The 14,694-nt window shown below is 42.4% G+C and overlaps 1 protein-coding gene across 1 annotated transcript in view; it reads right to left on the reverse strand.

Moving 5' to 3' along the window:
- LCTL (lactase like) overlaps nucleotides 1–14,456 on the reverse strand; it is a 40,540-nt gene extending 26,084 nt beyond the window's left edge. Inside the window, exons 1-7 of the mRNA XM_040414301.1 lie at nucleotides 14,405–14,456; nucleotides 13,727–13,915; nucleotides 13,251–13,411; nucleotides 12,089–12,176; nucleotides 8,294–8,403; nucleotides 6,643–6,771; nucleotides 6,386–6,481 (exon numbers count right to left, since the gene is read on the reverse strand). Coding sequence (XP_040270235.1) covers nucleotides 6,386–6,481; nucleotides 6,643–6,771; nucleotides 8,294–8,403; nucleotides 12,089–12,176; nucleotides 13,251–13,411; nucleotides 13,727–13,850 — 708 coding nt within the window. The 5' untranslated portion in view covers nucleotides 13,851–13,915; nucleotides 14,405–14,456. The remainder of the gene's footprint in view (nucleotides 1–6,385; nucleotides 6,482–6,642; nucleotides 6,772–8,293; nucleotides 8,404–12,088; nucleotides 12,177–13,250; nucleotides 13,412–13,726; nucleotides 13,916–14,404) is intronic.
- Nucleotides 14,457–14,694: the final 238 nt, after the last annotated feature.

Raw genomic sequence — 14,694 nt, forward strand, 5'->3', positions numbered from 1 at the left:
CATATTCTATATATATATTTTTTTTATTATGTTCCTTGTATACAATGTCTATAATTCATATAAGTTTCTTCCTATGGGTTGGAACCCGCCCCTATCTCTAGAAAGAAGCCCACATTCATTTCTATGGGGGGGTACTGAAAATAGCCGAGCAACGCACAGTGCAAGCGCGACCACCACTACATTCGCTTTGATGGGGGTGACAAAAATAGCCGAGCCAGCACTCGGGACTCACCTCCGCAAAAGGACGCATGAGCCTACAGCCATTGTGCATGAGCGTTATTTTTGGCAGTCCCATAGAAATGAGTGGAGGGCAGCCGTGCATGCACGGTCTGCTCTCCTTCACTTTGCGGGCTCTGTTCTAAGTATAGGGGTGGGACCCGCACCTATCAGACATCCGAGCAATATGCCACCAATGTATGAGATGGACCAACCCCTATAAGGATATATAGAAACGAATGCTGGCGGCATTTCTATGTCGCCCTTCCATGACCCCTAGCATGTCTTCCATATATATGTATTTCTTTATTTGCCTATGTGGATCGGTGGCTAACAGCCTCCCCTTCTATATACAGTAATCGTTTGTCTGTATATTATAAGCAATGCAGACTAATAAGTATTTTTCAATAATAAATTAGGCTGGCTCACAGTATATTTGCATACACAAAATTCATTACCCCAATAAATGTATTGATAAAAATATTAAAATCAATTAGTACATGACCTTATTCCATATTAGCATATACATATATAGATAAATATAATGCGGAGCTCATGCATATATATATAAAACTGGAGTACTCCAATATATGTGACCTCTTTGCTTTCAGATATTATCGATTTTTCTCCCATATGCAGAGTATTTCACCAAATATGTTAAGTTGATACTGTAACAATCGTATATCTAATGTGCGATTTTACCGCTAGTTGGAACCTTCTTGGTTCAAAGGATTATTTCCTTTTTTGCGATTTATGAGAACTTTTAAATGGTGGATAATTCGCGCTCAAACAGCGCTTGCAGATAGTGAATGCCTCGCTCTCATCCAGCGCTTCTCCGCTGCCTCCTCGTTCCCAATGTTCACACGTGTCGGTCTACTTGACGGACCAGGGAAAGGATTCGCTGACCCAGATAGGTACACTGGAATACGCGACTCGCTGATGCCTGATGTAGCCAGTATAGCGGAGTTCAATTGACGTGGCCGATGTAGCAGAGTTCGATTTAGTGGAAAATTCGATTAGATGTAGCACAGTCAAATCGGTACATAGGAAATACCGGCACAGACAGATCGGCTGAGATGGTGTTTTCGCCAAACGGGTATTACTTGGCTACCAAGTAATACCAGGTTGGCGAAAACACCATCTCAGCCGATCTGTCTGTGCCGGTATTTCCTATGTACCGATTTGACTCTGCTACATCTAATCGAATTTTCCACTAAATAGAACTCTGCTACATCGGCCACGCCAATTGAACTCCGCTATACCGGCTACGCTCAAGCAGCGCTTGCAGATAGTGAATGCCTCGCTCTCATTTTGTGTATGCAAATATACTGTGAGCCAGCCTAATTTATTATTGATTTATTTTATATTTTGGTCAGCTGGTAACTGATAGGCTGGGCTCCAGTACAGTGGCTTTCAAATTTTGGGGGGGCACACTGGGGGCCAGGACAAAAGTAGGGGGGGGCAGCTATAACAACAATACATTTACACAAGTACGCTTAGAAATGCTGCGATACTTTACCCAATACCTAAAACCGCAACAGGGAAGAAAAGTCCTGCTGTCTGTGGTTTAAAAAATATATAAAAATCACGCAGATTTCAACATGTCCTAGTTGCCTGTGGATGACATTTTTTTTAGGGAGGGGGATCTGTGGGTGACACTGCTATGGGGGGATCTGTGGATGACACATACCGTATATAGCATCTTATGCTATATGTGTCATCCACAGATCCACCCCATGACAGTGTCATCCCCATTTCCCCCTCCATAACAGTGTCATCCACAGATCTCCCTCCCCGCCGCTCACAGGAGTGTACATTTGACATTTCTAAACTGTAATCCATATCCTGCAGTAACTTTAACTTTAAATCAGGATTAAGCGGCCGTTCATCTCTACTAGTACCTTAACCTTACACCACTCGGCTAGCTTCGGTAACAGGGCCAGGCTACAGCCTACAGGTACTGTCTGTTCGTTGTTACCGAGCGAGTGCTGATTTCTGCAGGTCAGAGCATACGGATTACAGTTTAGAAGAAATGTACACTCCTGGGAGCGGTCCAGACCAGTGGCGGATCCAGAGCCTGGTCTCGGGAGGGGCACTTCCAGATTATTTTCTGTCCGCCGCCACAGAACAAGGTGCTTATAGAACAGACTCCACAGTGTAGAGGTATACTGTACATTGTGTGGCACAGTGTAGAGGTATACTGTGTGGCACAGTGTAGAGGTATACTGTACATTGTGTGGCACAGTGTAGAGGTATACTGTACATTGTGTTGCACAGTGTAGAGGTATACTGTACATTGTGTGGCACAGTGTATGCTATATGTGTATAACATAAACATATTTCACATGAAAACTTACAATTACTTGGCTTGGCCCTTGGGGATCTCGGACACCACTTCAACACTTGGCTGGGGGGCTCGGCGGAGCTGATGTTGTGTTTTATCCTAATGAGAAAGATTTCATAATAAGGATTTGGAGAAGGGGCAGAGGGAGAGCAGAGAGAGGCTGGTGCTGCTACTAGGGGGTTATACCATGGGGGAGTAATAAAGCCCACCATAATGCCCCCCCAGTAGAAATAATTCTCCTTATAATGTGACAATGCAAAAAATACCCCCTTGTAATGTCCCCAGTTGAGCTAATGTCCCCCATAATGTGCCAGTATAAAATACCCCTATATAGTGCCCCCAGTAAATGCCCCCATAGTGCTCCTCTCCCCCCTTCCTCCTAGTGCCCCCCATAATGTACCAGTATAAAATGCCCCATATATCGTGCCCCAGTAGATGCCCTCAGTGTCCCCCATAATTTGCAAGTATAAAATAACCCTTCTTAGTGCCCCCCGTAGATGACTCCATAGTACTCCTCTCCCCCCTTCCCCATAGTACCCACCATAATGTGTCCCAGTATAAAATGCTACTGTACAGAGCCCCCCATATAAAATACCCCTTCTTTGTGGCCTAAGTAGATGCCCCTATAGTGCCCACCAATATTGTGCCAGTAATAAGTGCCCTCAATAACGTGCCAGTAACAAGAGCCCCCATCACGTGCCAGTAACAAGAGCCCCCCATCACGTGCCAGTAACAAGAGCCCCCCAATGTGCCAGTAATAAGAGCCCAGCCCCCATCACGTCCCAGTAATAAAAGCCCCCCAATGTTCCAGTAACAAGAGCCCCCCATCATGTGCCAGTAATAAGCCCCCCATCATGCGCCAGTAATAAGCCCCCCATCACGTGCCAGTAATAAGCCCCCCATCACGTGCCAGTAATAAGCCCCCATCACGTGCCAGTAATAAGCCCCCCATCACGTGCCAGTAATAAGCCCCCCCATCACGTGCCAGTAATAAGCCCCCCCATCACGTGCCAGTAATAAGCCCCCCCATCACGTGCCAGTAATAAGCCCCCCATCACGTGCCAGTAATAAGCCCCCCATCACGTGCCAGTAATAAGCCCCCCATCACGTGCCAGTAATAAGCCCCCCATCACGTGCCAGTAATAGGCCCCCCATCACGTGCCAGTAATAGGCCCCCCATCACGTGCCAGTAATAGGCCCCCCATCAGGTGCCAGTAATAAGCCCCCCATCAGGTGCCAGTAATAAGCCCCCCATCAGGTGCCAGTAATAAGCCCCCCATCAGGTGCCAGTAATAAGCCCCCCATCAGGTGCCAGTAATAAGCCCCCCATCAGGTGCCAGTAATAAGCCCCCCATCAGGTGCCAGTAATAAGCCCCCCATCAGGTGCCAGTAATAAGCCCCCCATCAGGTGCCAGTAATAAGCCCCCCATCAGGTGCCAGTAATAAGCCCCCCATCAGGTGCCAGTAATAAGCCCCCCCATCAGGTGCCAGTAATAAGCCCCCCATCAGGTGCCAGGAATAAGCCCCCCCATCAGGTGCCAGTAATAAGCCCCCCCCATCATGTGCCAGTAATAAGCCCCCCCCCCCATCATGTGCCAGTAATAAGCCCCCCCCCCATCATGTGCCAGTAATAAGCCCCCCCATCATGTGCCAGTAATAAGCCACCCCATCATGTGCCAGTAATAAGCCCCCCCCCCCCCCCAATGTGCCAGTAATAAGCCCCCCCAATGTGCCAGTAACAAGAGCCCCCCTAATGTGCCTGTAAAACTATTGTAAAGAAAAAAAGCACTTATACTTACCTCAATGTCAGCGATGCGATGCAGGCCTCTTCCGGCCTGTGTCCCACGCTGTATGGCTCAGGCGGCGCGATGACTTCATCGCGCCGCCTGCGCCGGCCTCTCATAGGCTGCCGGCCTAGTGCCTGCAGCCTATCAGAGGAAGGGGAAGGGACACGCCTCTCCCTCCCCTGCCCCGCCGCAGCACAGGCAGATGACTATGGAGATGAGCGCAATGGAAGCGCTCATCTACCTGTGCCCGACTGCGGCGGCTCACTTGCGGGGGCATTTTAGTTGGGGGGGCATAGCGTGATGTAGGAAGGCCTGTGGCCCCCTCCTGGCGACGCCACTGCTCCAGTAGTCTGCTGGTGGAGCGTCTCTAGAATTGTATTAATAAGTATTTTTAGCTTGAACTAAGAGATGCCTCATGTGTGGCTTTAGTTAGGCACTGCATAAACAATAAAAACAAACCTGCTGGGGAAGCGTCAGTCATCCTCGTGACGCTGGTGCTGCTACTCAGTGAGTGAGGTGGGAGGGTGTTTGTGCAAATTAGCTAGTTGCAGCCCTCCACCCCAGATTGGACGCCCGCGTTGACGAGTCCTCATTATGGGCGGGACTTGGTGCTTAAAAGGAAGTGGTTTGCAGAGTTCACTTGCCACTGCCATTCTGTACTGCAACTACCCGTGACACTGCTCCATGATGAGATATACACAAAGTAGAAATCGGGCGGCACTGCCTAAACCTCAAGAGTCCATACACCCTGGCAATCCTGTATATCCGTGCAAATAAATCATGTGGTGCTCAGCCAAAATAGTCTTCAATAGATCCCAAAACGTAGAGAAAATTGCAAGGCGGCACTCACCATTTGTAGAAAAAAGTCCTTTATTCGTCTAGAAATACACGTACATGCATGGCAGGGGCAGACAAACTTCAGTCCAAAGCTGCTCCCGGAGGACCCAGCGAAACGCGTTGGGACTATGAGGGTCTAGTAAGCAACAGGGTAATCTAGCACAGGTCCAAGGTTCCAGCAGGCTGGGGGGTCGCTCTTTTCAGGGCGGGTGCTCCAACGACAGCCACTTGAGGTGGTCCCTGCTGATAAGACTAGTATCTATAGGGTCAGGGTACCTAGGTAAATAGTGATATAAGCTGTCCTTCCACTTAAAAACCGCCACTGATCTATTTGAAATACAATTGGTTATACCCAGCAGGAGCTAGCTGAACCTTTACTGTACCTGGACTACTGAATATTTTGAGTACTTTTTGTATCCATGTTAGATGTTTTAAATAATCAAGTAAAAGTTAAAGGGAACCTGTCACCGGGATTTTGGGTATAGAGCTGAGGACATGGGTTGCTAGAGGGCCACTAGCACATCAGCAATACCCAGTCCCCATAGCTCTGTGTGCTTTTATTGTGTATAAAAAATGATTTGATACATATGGAAATTAACATAAAAGAGTCATATCTTACTTGTGTGACCAGAGAAGAGTCATATTTTCAAGCTCTGACTCGTCTCAGGTTAATTTGCATATGTATCAAATCAGTTTTTATACACAATAAAAGCACACAGAGCTCTAGGGACTGGGTATTGCGGATGTGCTAGCGGCCATCTAGCAACCCATGTCCTCAGCTCTATACCCAAAATCCTGGTGCTAGGTTCCCTTTAAGTTTTATATTATTTAGTATAAGGAGATCCCAGACTACTGTATTAATTATATAGAGACGAATGTATCATTTTTATCTTGCTATTCCTTACATCTTTGATGTGTTCATTTAGAATATAGCTGGATTCTACTTTGTCTAAATTCATTTGGCGTCCTAGTCTCAAGGAAAAGTCATTTTAGTGTGAGGTTCCATCAAAAGATTGCATATCAAAATATAAATATCTTATATTCATTTTATAGTGAGTATAGCATAAGTAAAATGTACAATCCATATATTCAATATTTTGCAGAGTGCTGATGCATCTTGTGTTTGTATTCCTATAGCCGTCAGCAGTATATGTTCATAGAAGGTTAACCACATGACATCTATACATGGCCAGTCACTAACCTTAATGATGTGGTGGGCAGCCTTATATACTCCAGTGCCTCTTAGCTTCATGCCTGGTGCATGTTCTCCGGTCTCATATCCTTCAACAGCGACTGACTAAATGATAAAAACACTTTCTATAAAATAATCTCTTTCCCTCAGGTGGATTATAACACTGCATGATCTGAATTTCATGGCCGTACAATAGTGATGTAACAAAACGGCAACGCAAATAAGAAGAACATATTGTTACCACTCTTATTTTTTACATTACTCACCCAGGGATTGTTGAATGTGATCCAGTGTTTCACTCGGTCACCAAATTTCTCAAAGCACAAGTTGGCATAATCATTAAAGTAAGTGATCATGGTGATGTTCTGCCAGCCCCCAAACTTCTCCTGTAGGGGCTACCAGATTGCATACAAAATATTAGACATCATAAACCTATTGATGTAAATTGACTATAATATGCATGTCTTGTCCTGATCAAGATATGGAGCTTGTACATTGTAAATTGTTCTCATTTCTTCTGAATGCTATTAAAACAGGTGATTGTAATAATATGAAATGTCATTAGGACAATCTCTACAGTCTGTCAATACTCCATCCTTTCTGTTTTCATGTGCAGAAGTTCTCAAAACTCTCACCACTCACATGAATTTCTAATTATAAAGTATTGACAGATTGAAATAAAGTTTAACATTTTTATTCAAGAATACACAAATACAGGGTGAGGCTCTGTTCACACTTGTTCCTATGTTTGGTGTGTATGACAATCGCATACATAGGGCAGCATTCAGTTGGCATATGCCAAAAGTGCCCTATTGATGTACATTGCTTCACTCTATAGATCAGCGCAGTAGACTATGCTATTCCATGCAGAGGTGTACAGTATAAAAAGATGTACAGCATGGCACATCACAGCCTTCATTCGGAGGTACACATAGGCAAATCCAATGTATGCCTCCAGTGGAAGGCAATAAGAAGGAGAGACAGAGCCTTACTGGTACTACTAATGGACAGATCCCTGGATTAACACTGCCAAAAATCTACTGTGTATGACAGTTCCTCAGCATCTGCTATCCGGGGAAAGAAGGTTGTGTTGATTTTCCTTGATACTTTGTTCCCATAGGAAATAAGCCCCTAGAAAAAACTAAAAGTGGTCACATGTTGTAGGTGGGTTCAAATTGACAGAAGGCCGTGCCAGCAATGCCATAAATACTGCCCCAGCAAAATACCAGAGTGCAGCAAAATATACTGCACCAGCATAACCACATACCACAGTGCAGCACAATATACTGCTCCAGCAGCACAAAATACCTCCAAGAATCTATCCCACTGCCTTGGCTATTGCCAGCTGCTAATTTCTCTCCTCCTACTCATGTTGCCTCAGTTGGAGTCAGGAGGGCACCTGTGGCCGCTGGCCAAGTACATAAGCGCTTGATGCTCCCAGCATTAATTGTGGGAGCGTCAGAACATTACTTCTCTACCTGATGGCTGTGAGGAGTGCTCAGTCGGCCCCATGGGCATCAACCCACCCGGAAATTTCCCTGTAGGTTCTATGGCCAGTTGCCTCTGGGTGTATTGAAATAAGATCATGCCGGGGACCTAGAGCCATTGGTTGCGGAACACTGGCCTACGGTGTGGTAAATAATACTCATAGTCTATATGGTAGTGTACAAAGTTTTGACACGCTCAATTATGCTTAATACAACAGTGGGTTATCTGTGTATGTAGTGTAGAGTACTACTGCATCAGGGTGGCCCACCATCTATGCATTTCCCAGTCTGCTGATGTGCTCATATTAGGATCTGATACACATAAATTACTTATCACCTCTATGATTCATTTTCCAATTTGTCATAAAAGTTGTTAACTGTCCACCATTTTTTGATAAGTTGTCCAGAATAGAGTGCAGTATAGACGTACCTGTGGCAAGTCCCAGTGATATAAGGTGACGACTGGTGTGATGTTATTTCCCAGAAGAACATTCATTAAATCACTGTAGTATTTTATTCCCTTCTCATTAACACTTTCAGCTGTGGGAAAATAACATATAATTTGCTCAATCACTAGTTACTATGCTATCTTTGGTTATGATTTATTATTTCAACAGATTTTTCATGTACAATATTTAGATAGCGTACTCTAAAGACTGTATTACACTGGACGATATTTCAGCCAATATTCACTAACAAGCGTTTGCATGAATGATCGTTAGTAACCATCTTGCAGTTTAATACTGCCGCCGAATGTCCGATGAGCGAGCAAATGCTCGTTTATTGGGCAATTCTGATTTTTAAGCATGCTTAAAAATCAGTGCTTGCTGGCAGTAGACCATGCTGTCTAATAGCGATATGCTGCATGCAATCCACTAGACAGGATGGAGACGAGCGATGGCATATCGATCGTTCCTCCCCATGCTGCAGAGGAAATCGCTGCATGTAATTTCAGTGGTCTCCTCCGCTAGCTAGCAAGCGATTACTGGGAGGGAACACTTCCCTCCTGACAATCGTTTGCTGATCTGCTTGTCTAATACAGGCTTTAGATCAGGAAACCTGAAGATGCTACAAATGTATGATGCCTCTCTATTTATGAGTCACTCTCTAGAGAAGGATTTGGGTGTACTTGTAGATCATGGATTAAATAACAGCATGCAATGTCAATTAGCTGCTTCTAAGGCTAGCAGAATATTGTTGTGTATTAAACAAGGCATAGACTCGCGGGAAAGGGATGTAATACTATCACTTTACAAAGCTTTGGTGCGGCCTCATCTGGTACATGCAGTTCAGTTCTGGGCACCAGTGCATAGAAAGGATGCTCTAGAGCTGGAAAAAGTACAAAGGAGAGCGAATAAACTGATAAGGGGAATGAAGGGTCTTAGTTATGAGAAAAGACTAAAATAATTATTATTAATATGATGAAAAGATGTTCTAAAATCCCCTCAAAAGACAAGGGGCACTGCCTCGGTCTGGAGAAGGAAAAGTTCAGTCTCCAGAGGCGTCAAAGTTTCTTTACAGTAAGAACTGTGAATCTGTGGAATACTCTATCTCAGGATGTGGTCACATTAGGAACAGTGGACAGTTTTAAAAAGAGCTTAAATAAATTCTTAAAAGTAAATTAAATTAATGCTTATGAAAATGCGAAGAAATCTGAGTCTCACTCCCCTTTTTCTAAAATTCACGTCCCCACCTATCCCTTGGTTGAACTTGATAGACTTTTTTCATCTGTATTAAAGCAGCTCTGTCACCAGGATCAACCCTATTAAACCAGGCGTACTGCCTGGTAGGGCTCATTATGCTGATTAACCACCTCAGCTCCCCTAGCTTAAACACCCTTAATGACCAGACCACTTTTTACAATTCCGCACTACACTAGTTTCACGGTTTATTGCTCGGTCATACAACTTACCACCCATATAAATTTTACCTCCTTTTCTTCTCACTAATAGAGCTTTCATTTGGTGGTATTTCATTGCTGCTGACATTTTTACTTTTTTGTTATTAATCGAAATTTATAAATTTAGAAATTTATAAAATACTACATTTCTATATAAATTTTTCTCTAAATTTATTGTTCTACATGTCTTTGATAAAAATAAAAAAAATGCAATAAATGTATATTTATTGGTTTGGGTAAGTTATAGCGTTTACAAACTATGGTACAAAAATTTGAATTTCCGCATTTTGAAGCAGCTCTGACTTTTTGAGCACCTGTCATGTTTCCTGAGGTTCTACAATGCCCAGACAGTAGAAAACCCCCACAAATTACCCCATTTCGGAAAGTAGACACCCTAAGGTATTCACTGATGGGCATAGTGAGTTCATAGAACTTTTTATTTTTTGTCACAAGTTAGTGGAAAATGATGATTTTTTTTTTTTTTTTTTTTCCTTACAAAGTCTCATATTCCACTAACTTGTGACAAAAAATAAAAACTTCCATGAACTCACTATGCCCATCACGAAATACCTTGGGGTGTCTTCTTTCCAAAATAGGGTCACTTGTGGGGTATTTATACTGCCCTGGCATTTTAGGGGCCCTAAAGCGTGAGAAGAAGTCTGGAATATAAATGTCTAAAAAAATTTACGCATTTGGATTCCGTGAGGGGTATGGTATTTTTGTCACAAGTTAGTGGAATATGAGACTTTGTAAGAAAAAACAAAAAAATAAAATAAAATCAATTTCCGCTAACTTGTGACAAAAAAAAAAAATCTTCTATGAACTCGCCATGCCCCTCAAAAGTGATCTTTTTATAGCGCCGCAGCGATTTTACGGTGTTTTTGCAGTGATCAGAAAAAATATATATTCTGTCACTGCGGTGGGGCGGACTGAACGCGTTACGGGTAGATTCACTCTCCCTTCCTCAGTGGACCACTGAGGAAGGGAGAGTGAATCTACCCGTAACGCGTATGGTGAAACAAGTGATGTACCTGCATTGAAAAGCCTCCGATAATACTGTGTGGCCATACAGAAGAAAATCTCTACAGTAAAGGATTAACTATTCTTATCGTCGAAAGCTGCACCAAAGGAAATTGCGGAACAGAGTGGCAACTCCCGCGATCTTTGGAACTCCCGCGAAATTTAAACCAGCTTGCTGTATGGAGCGACTGAATAAGCCGGCAAATATTTAAAGCTCCATTGAAGCAATAAGGAGAAAGCAGACGCTAGACGGTAAGCCAAATATCGATTTAAAGTTTTCTTCAATCCAAAGCTCATATCGACCATAAAAGGATATGCTATAAGAGACTTTTCACATTATCAGGATTCCTGTGGACACTTTATGAACATATTGCGCTCCCAGTGAATACACCTACAGCATTTTCAGTGACATTCAGTTTCCCAAATTGGGATAGAGCGCTAGAAGATAATACCCCCTCTTTCCCAAATAACAGCATATACTTGAAGTTTCTTGGTGTGATATATATTATTGAATTTATCGACACTATTGAGTCATATGAATATAGTGTTGATCATATCTACCACAATATATGTGACTGTAATGTTGTATATTATTGCTACATTGTTCTTATAAATTTTATTACTTGTATTTTATGGGGATATAATAAATATTTTCTGCACATGTCAATCTGGTTGCCAAGTGTATGAGTGCTCGCTCATTACTCTATTACAGTATTAGAATGTATTGGCTCCGATGAGCCAAAGTTATTACTTCGTGAAGTTTCGCGAGACTTTGCGTAATAACTTCATAAATAGATTTCTACTGTAAAAAAAACATTTACCGAACTTGGGTTCGCCTCCAAGGTACCACTTGGAATCAAACCCAAGTTCGGGAAATGTTTTTTTACAGTAGAAATCAATTTATGAAGTTATTACGTAAAGTCTTGCGAGACTTCGTGGAGCAATAACTTCAGCTCATCGGAGCCAATACATTCTAATACTGTACAGAGCGCTCGCTCCGTACAGTATTGAAATGAAGTTTTATGCAAATCGACTTCAGATGTGTCATTCGAATTCGCTCATCCCTAATTATATGGTATCCTTTTAACTGAATCACTGACCAGATTACACTGGGCTGGTTGAGTCCATCGGAGTGAGAGCTGCTTTTACTTATCTGTCTAATAAAAAGAGTTCTGAGCTTGTGCAAAGTGGTCAGACAGTATAGCGATGTAATCTCCACGTTCTAAGTTTACTAATGGGTTACATTTGCCTAAAAGATAATAATGGGATAACAATTTTACAACAGTGTACTAAGTAAATTCTCACCTTTAATGCCAGTAGGAATTAAACGAGGCCAAGAAATAGAAAGACGGTAATGAGAAACTTTCAGTTCCTTTAGCAATTCTATGTCCTCCTGCAATATGTAACATACAGTATGACCCCATTGAAGAGAGAGAATTCTGAAATCCTCATGAGAAGGACCAAGCCCCAGGCCTGCACTCCTTCTCCTCCCATTGATTTCTTAAAAAGATGGCAGACAAACACTGGTACATGGTGGAAAGTAAAGCTGGCTGGAGCAGAACCAAAGTAATATGTTTTCACTGTGGCCATTAACAAAAGGAACCTTTGGCCCTAAAGGGATTGTACAGAATTGGAAAAACACGGCCTCTTTCTTCCAGAAACAGTGCCACACCTGATTTGTATCTGGAAATAAAGCTCGGTACCATTGAAGTGAATGGCGCTTAGCTGCAACGCCACCAATAACATGTGGACAGGTATTGTACTGTTTTGGAAAGAAAACTGTCAAGTTTTACTAATCCTAGAAAACCCCTTTAATCAAACAGTCAAATATTAAAACATTTTCCTCTTAACGGTATATGTGTAAGAGTATTATCTAGAAATAGGAAATTGTCCGGATGTATCTATGCTAGTCTTCTGTCTATGGTCATTGGTGCCTCAGATAAGATGATGGGGTGTTTACCTTCCTTAGGCTACTTTCACACTTGCGTTTTTGCTCGATCCGTCAGGGTTCAGCAAAAACGCTTCCGTTCTGATAATACAACCATCTGCATCCGTTATGAACGGATCCGGTTGTATTATCTTTAACATTGCCATGACGGATCCGTCATGAACTCCATTGATAGTCAATGGGGACGGATCCGTTTTCGATTGTGTCAGAGAAAACGGAACCGTCCCCATTGACTTGCATTGTGGGTCATGACGGATCCGTCTTGCTCCGCATCCCGCATGCTGTGGTTTGCTTTCCTGTATGGGAACGCAACCAAATGGAACGGAATGCATTTTGGAGCATTCCGTTCTGTTCAGTTATGTTTTGTCCCCATTGACAATTAATGGGGACAAAACGGAAGCGTTTTATTCCAGTATTGAGACCCTATGACGGATCTCAATAGAAACGCTAGTTTGAAAGTAGCCTTAGTAACTCTCCATTGAATTGTCGAATGAGTGGAGCAGCATAAACTGTTCTCACCTTGACTTTATAATACCCATCACATGAGGAATCTGCAGTCTGGTTCCTGAACGTTCTTCCCTTTTTATGGGTGAACACATCCCAAATACTCTGTCCTTTTCCATCCTTGTCCCAGGCACCTTCAGTTTGGTATGCAGAGCTGCCCACTCCCCATGTGAAAGCTATAAGGAACAAATACAAAGTCAAATAATACAGGCACGGGTGTGTAAGGCAGTACTCTAGGGCACCATTGAAGGGGTGTCATTTATGGATCTTAGAAAAATAAAGCAACGTTCTACCTTTACATTTATTTTCCATTCAGTTTCTCTGTATGGATAAGAACACTGGAGATTTAAATTCAACACTATCATGCTGAAGTTCAAGAAGTAAGAAAGGGTAGCTTCTGAATCCACAACCCTGGGAACCAACAGAGCTTGTCCGACTCATGAGTACATATAATATGCTTCCCACAGGTAAAAATATGACTAAAAACTCACTGGGTGGGAAAGTGCTGTAATAAAAGGATCCCCGATCAGTCTGTGTCCACTGAAATTCCTCCTCGCCCCAGCTAAACAGTGCCAGGAGCAGCAGCTGAGCCACACAGATGACTGGAAACTTCATTCTATGGCAGATGTAATGGTCAGCTCACAATCTCTTCAACAGCACACTTTTTGGTTATTCCGTTTCTGTGACATTAAAAGACAGTTTAGGTAAGGCTGAGTTCATATCACCGTTTAGCTTTCCGCTCTTCTGATCCGTCAGAAGAATAGAGAGAGAGAAAGAAAAAAACAGGATCCTGTAAAAAAAAAAAAAAAAACGGATCCTGTTGCATCAATTATGCATAGGATTGTATAGGATCCGTTTGTCATCCATTGAGCTTGTTCTGCATGACATTGAGGATGGGAATTGTTCATTTAATTTCTGCTTTTATGCTATGTATTTTCTGATAGATCCAATTTACAAAAATGTGGAAGTGTTAGAAAACACATAGTATAAGATATGCTTTATTTACGAATTAGAGATGTCAATGATTATTTTATGACCTCTTGGTTTAAAGTTATCATTTGTAGCCAAAAAGAACTAAAAACAATGCCTTTTAATATAAATTATGAAAACTATTTATGAAAAAATATATATATATACGTTACTTATACAAGTTTGAGGAATGTATTTACCTTATTGATGTCCATGAGGTTAGACTGTATTCTTGACGTGTTTCCACCTGAGCTTCTACAGATAATCTACACAGCCTGAAATACAGAAATGTCTGTGAATATTTACTCTCTCGCAGGATTAGCAAGGGAAAATGAATAATTATTTTTACTTACTATTGCCAAAAGCTCATTACTTAACAAAGAATTAGGTTAAGATGTCAGGACTTTTAAACTGAACGACTGTTCCATGACCATATAGGATGTGAAAGAAAGCTGAGGATTTAGGAAAATTGAATGTAAATGATATTAAT

Source organism: Bufo bufo, chromosome 1, assembly GCF_905171765.1.
Source record: "Bufo bufo chromosome 1, aBufBuf1.1, whole genome shotgun sequence".
Classification (NCBI taxonomy): Eukaryota; Metazoa; Chordata; class Amphibia; order Anura; family Bufonidae; genus Bufo; species Bufo bufo.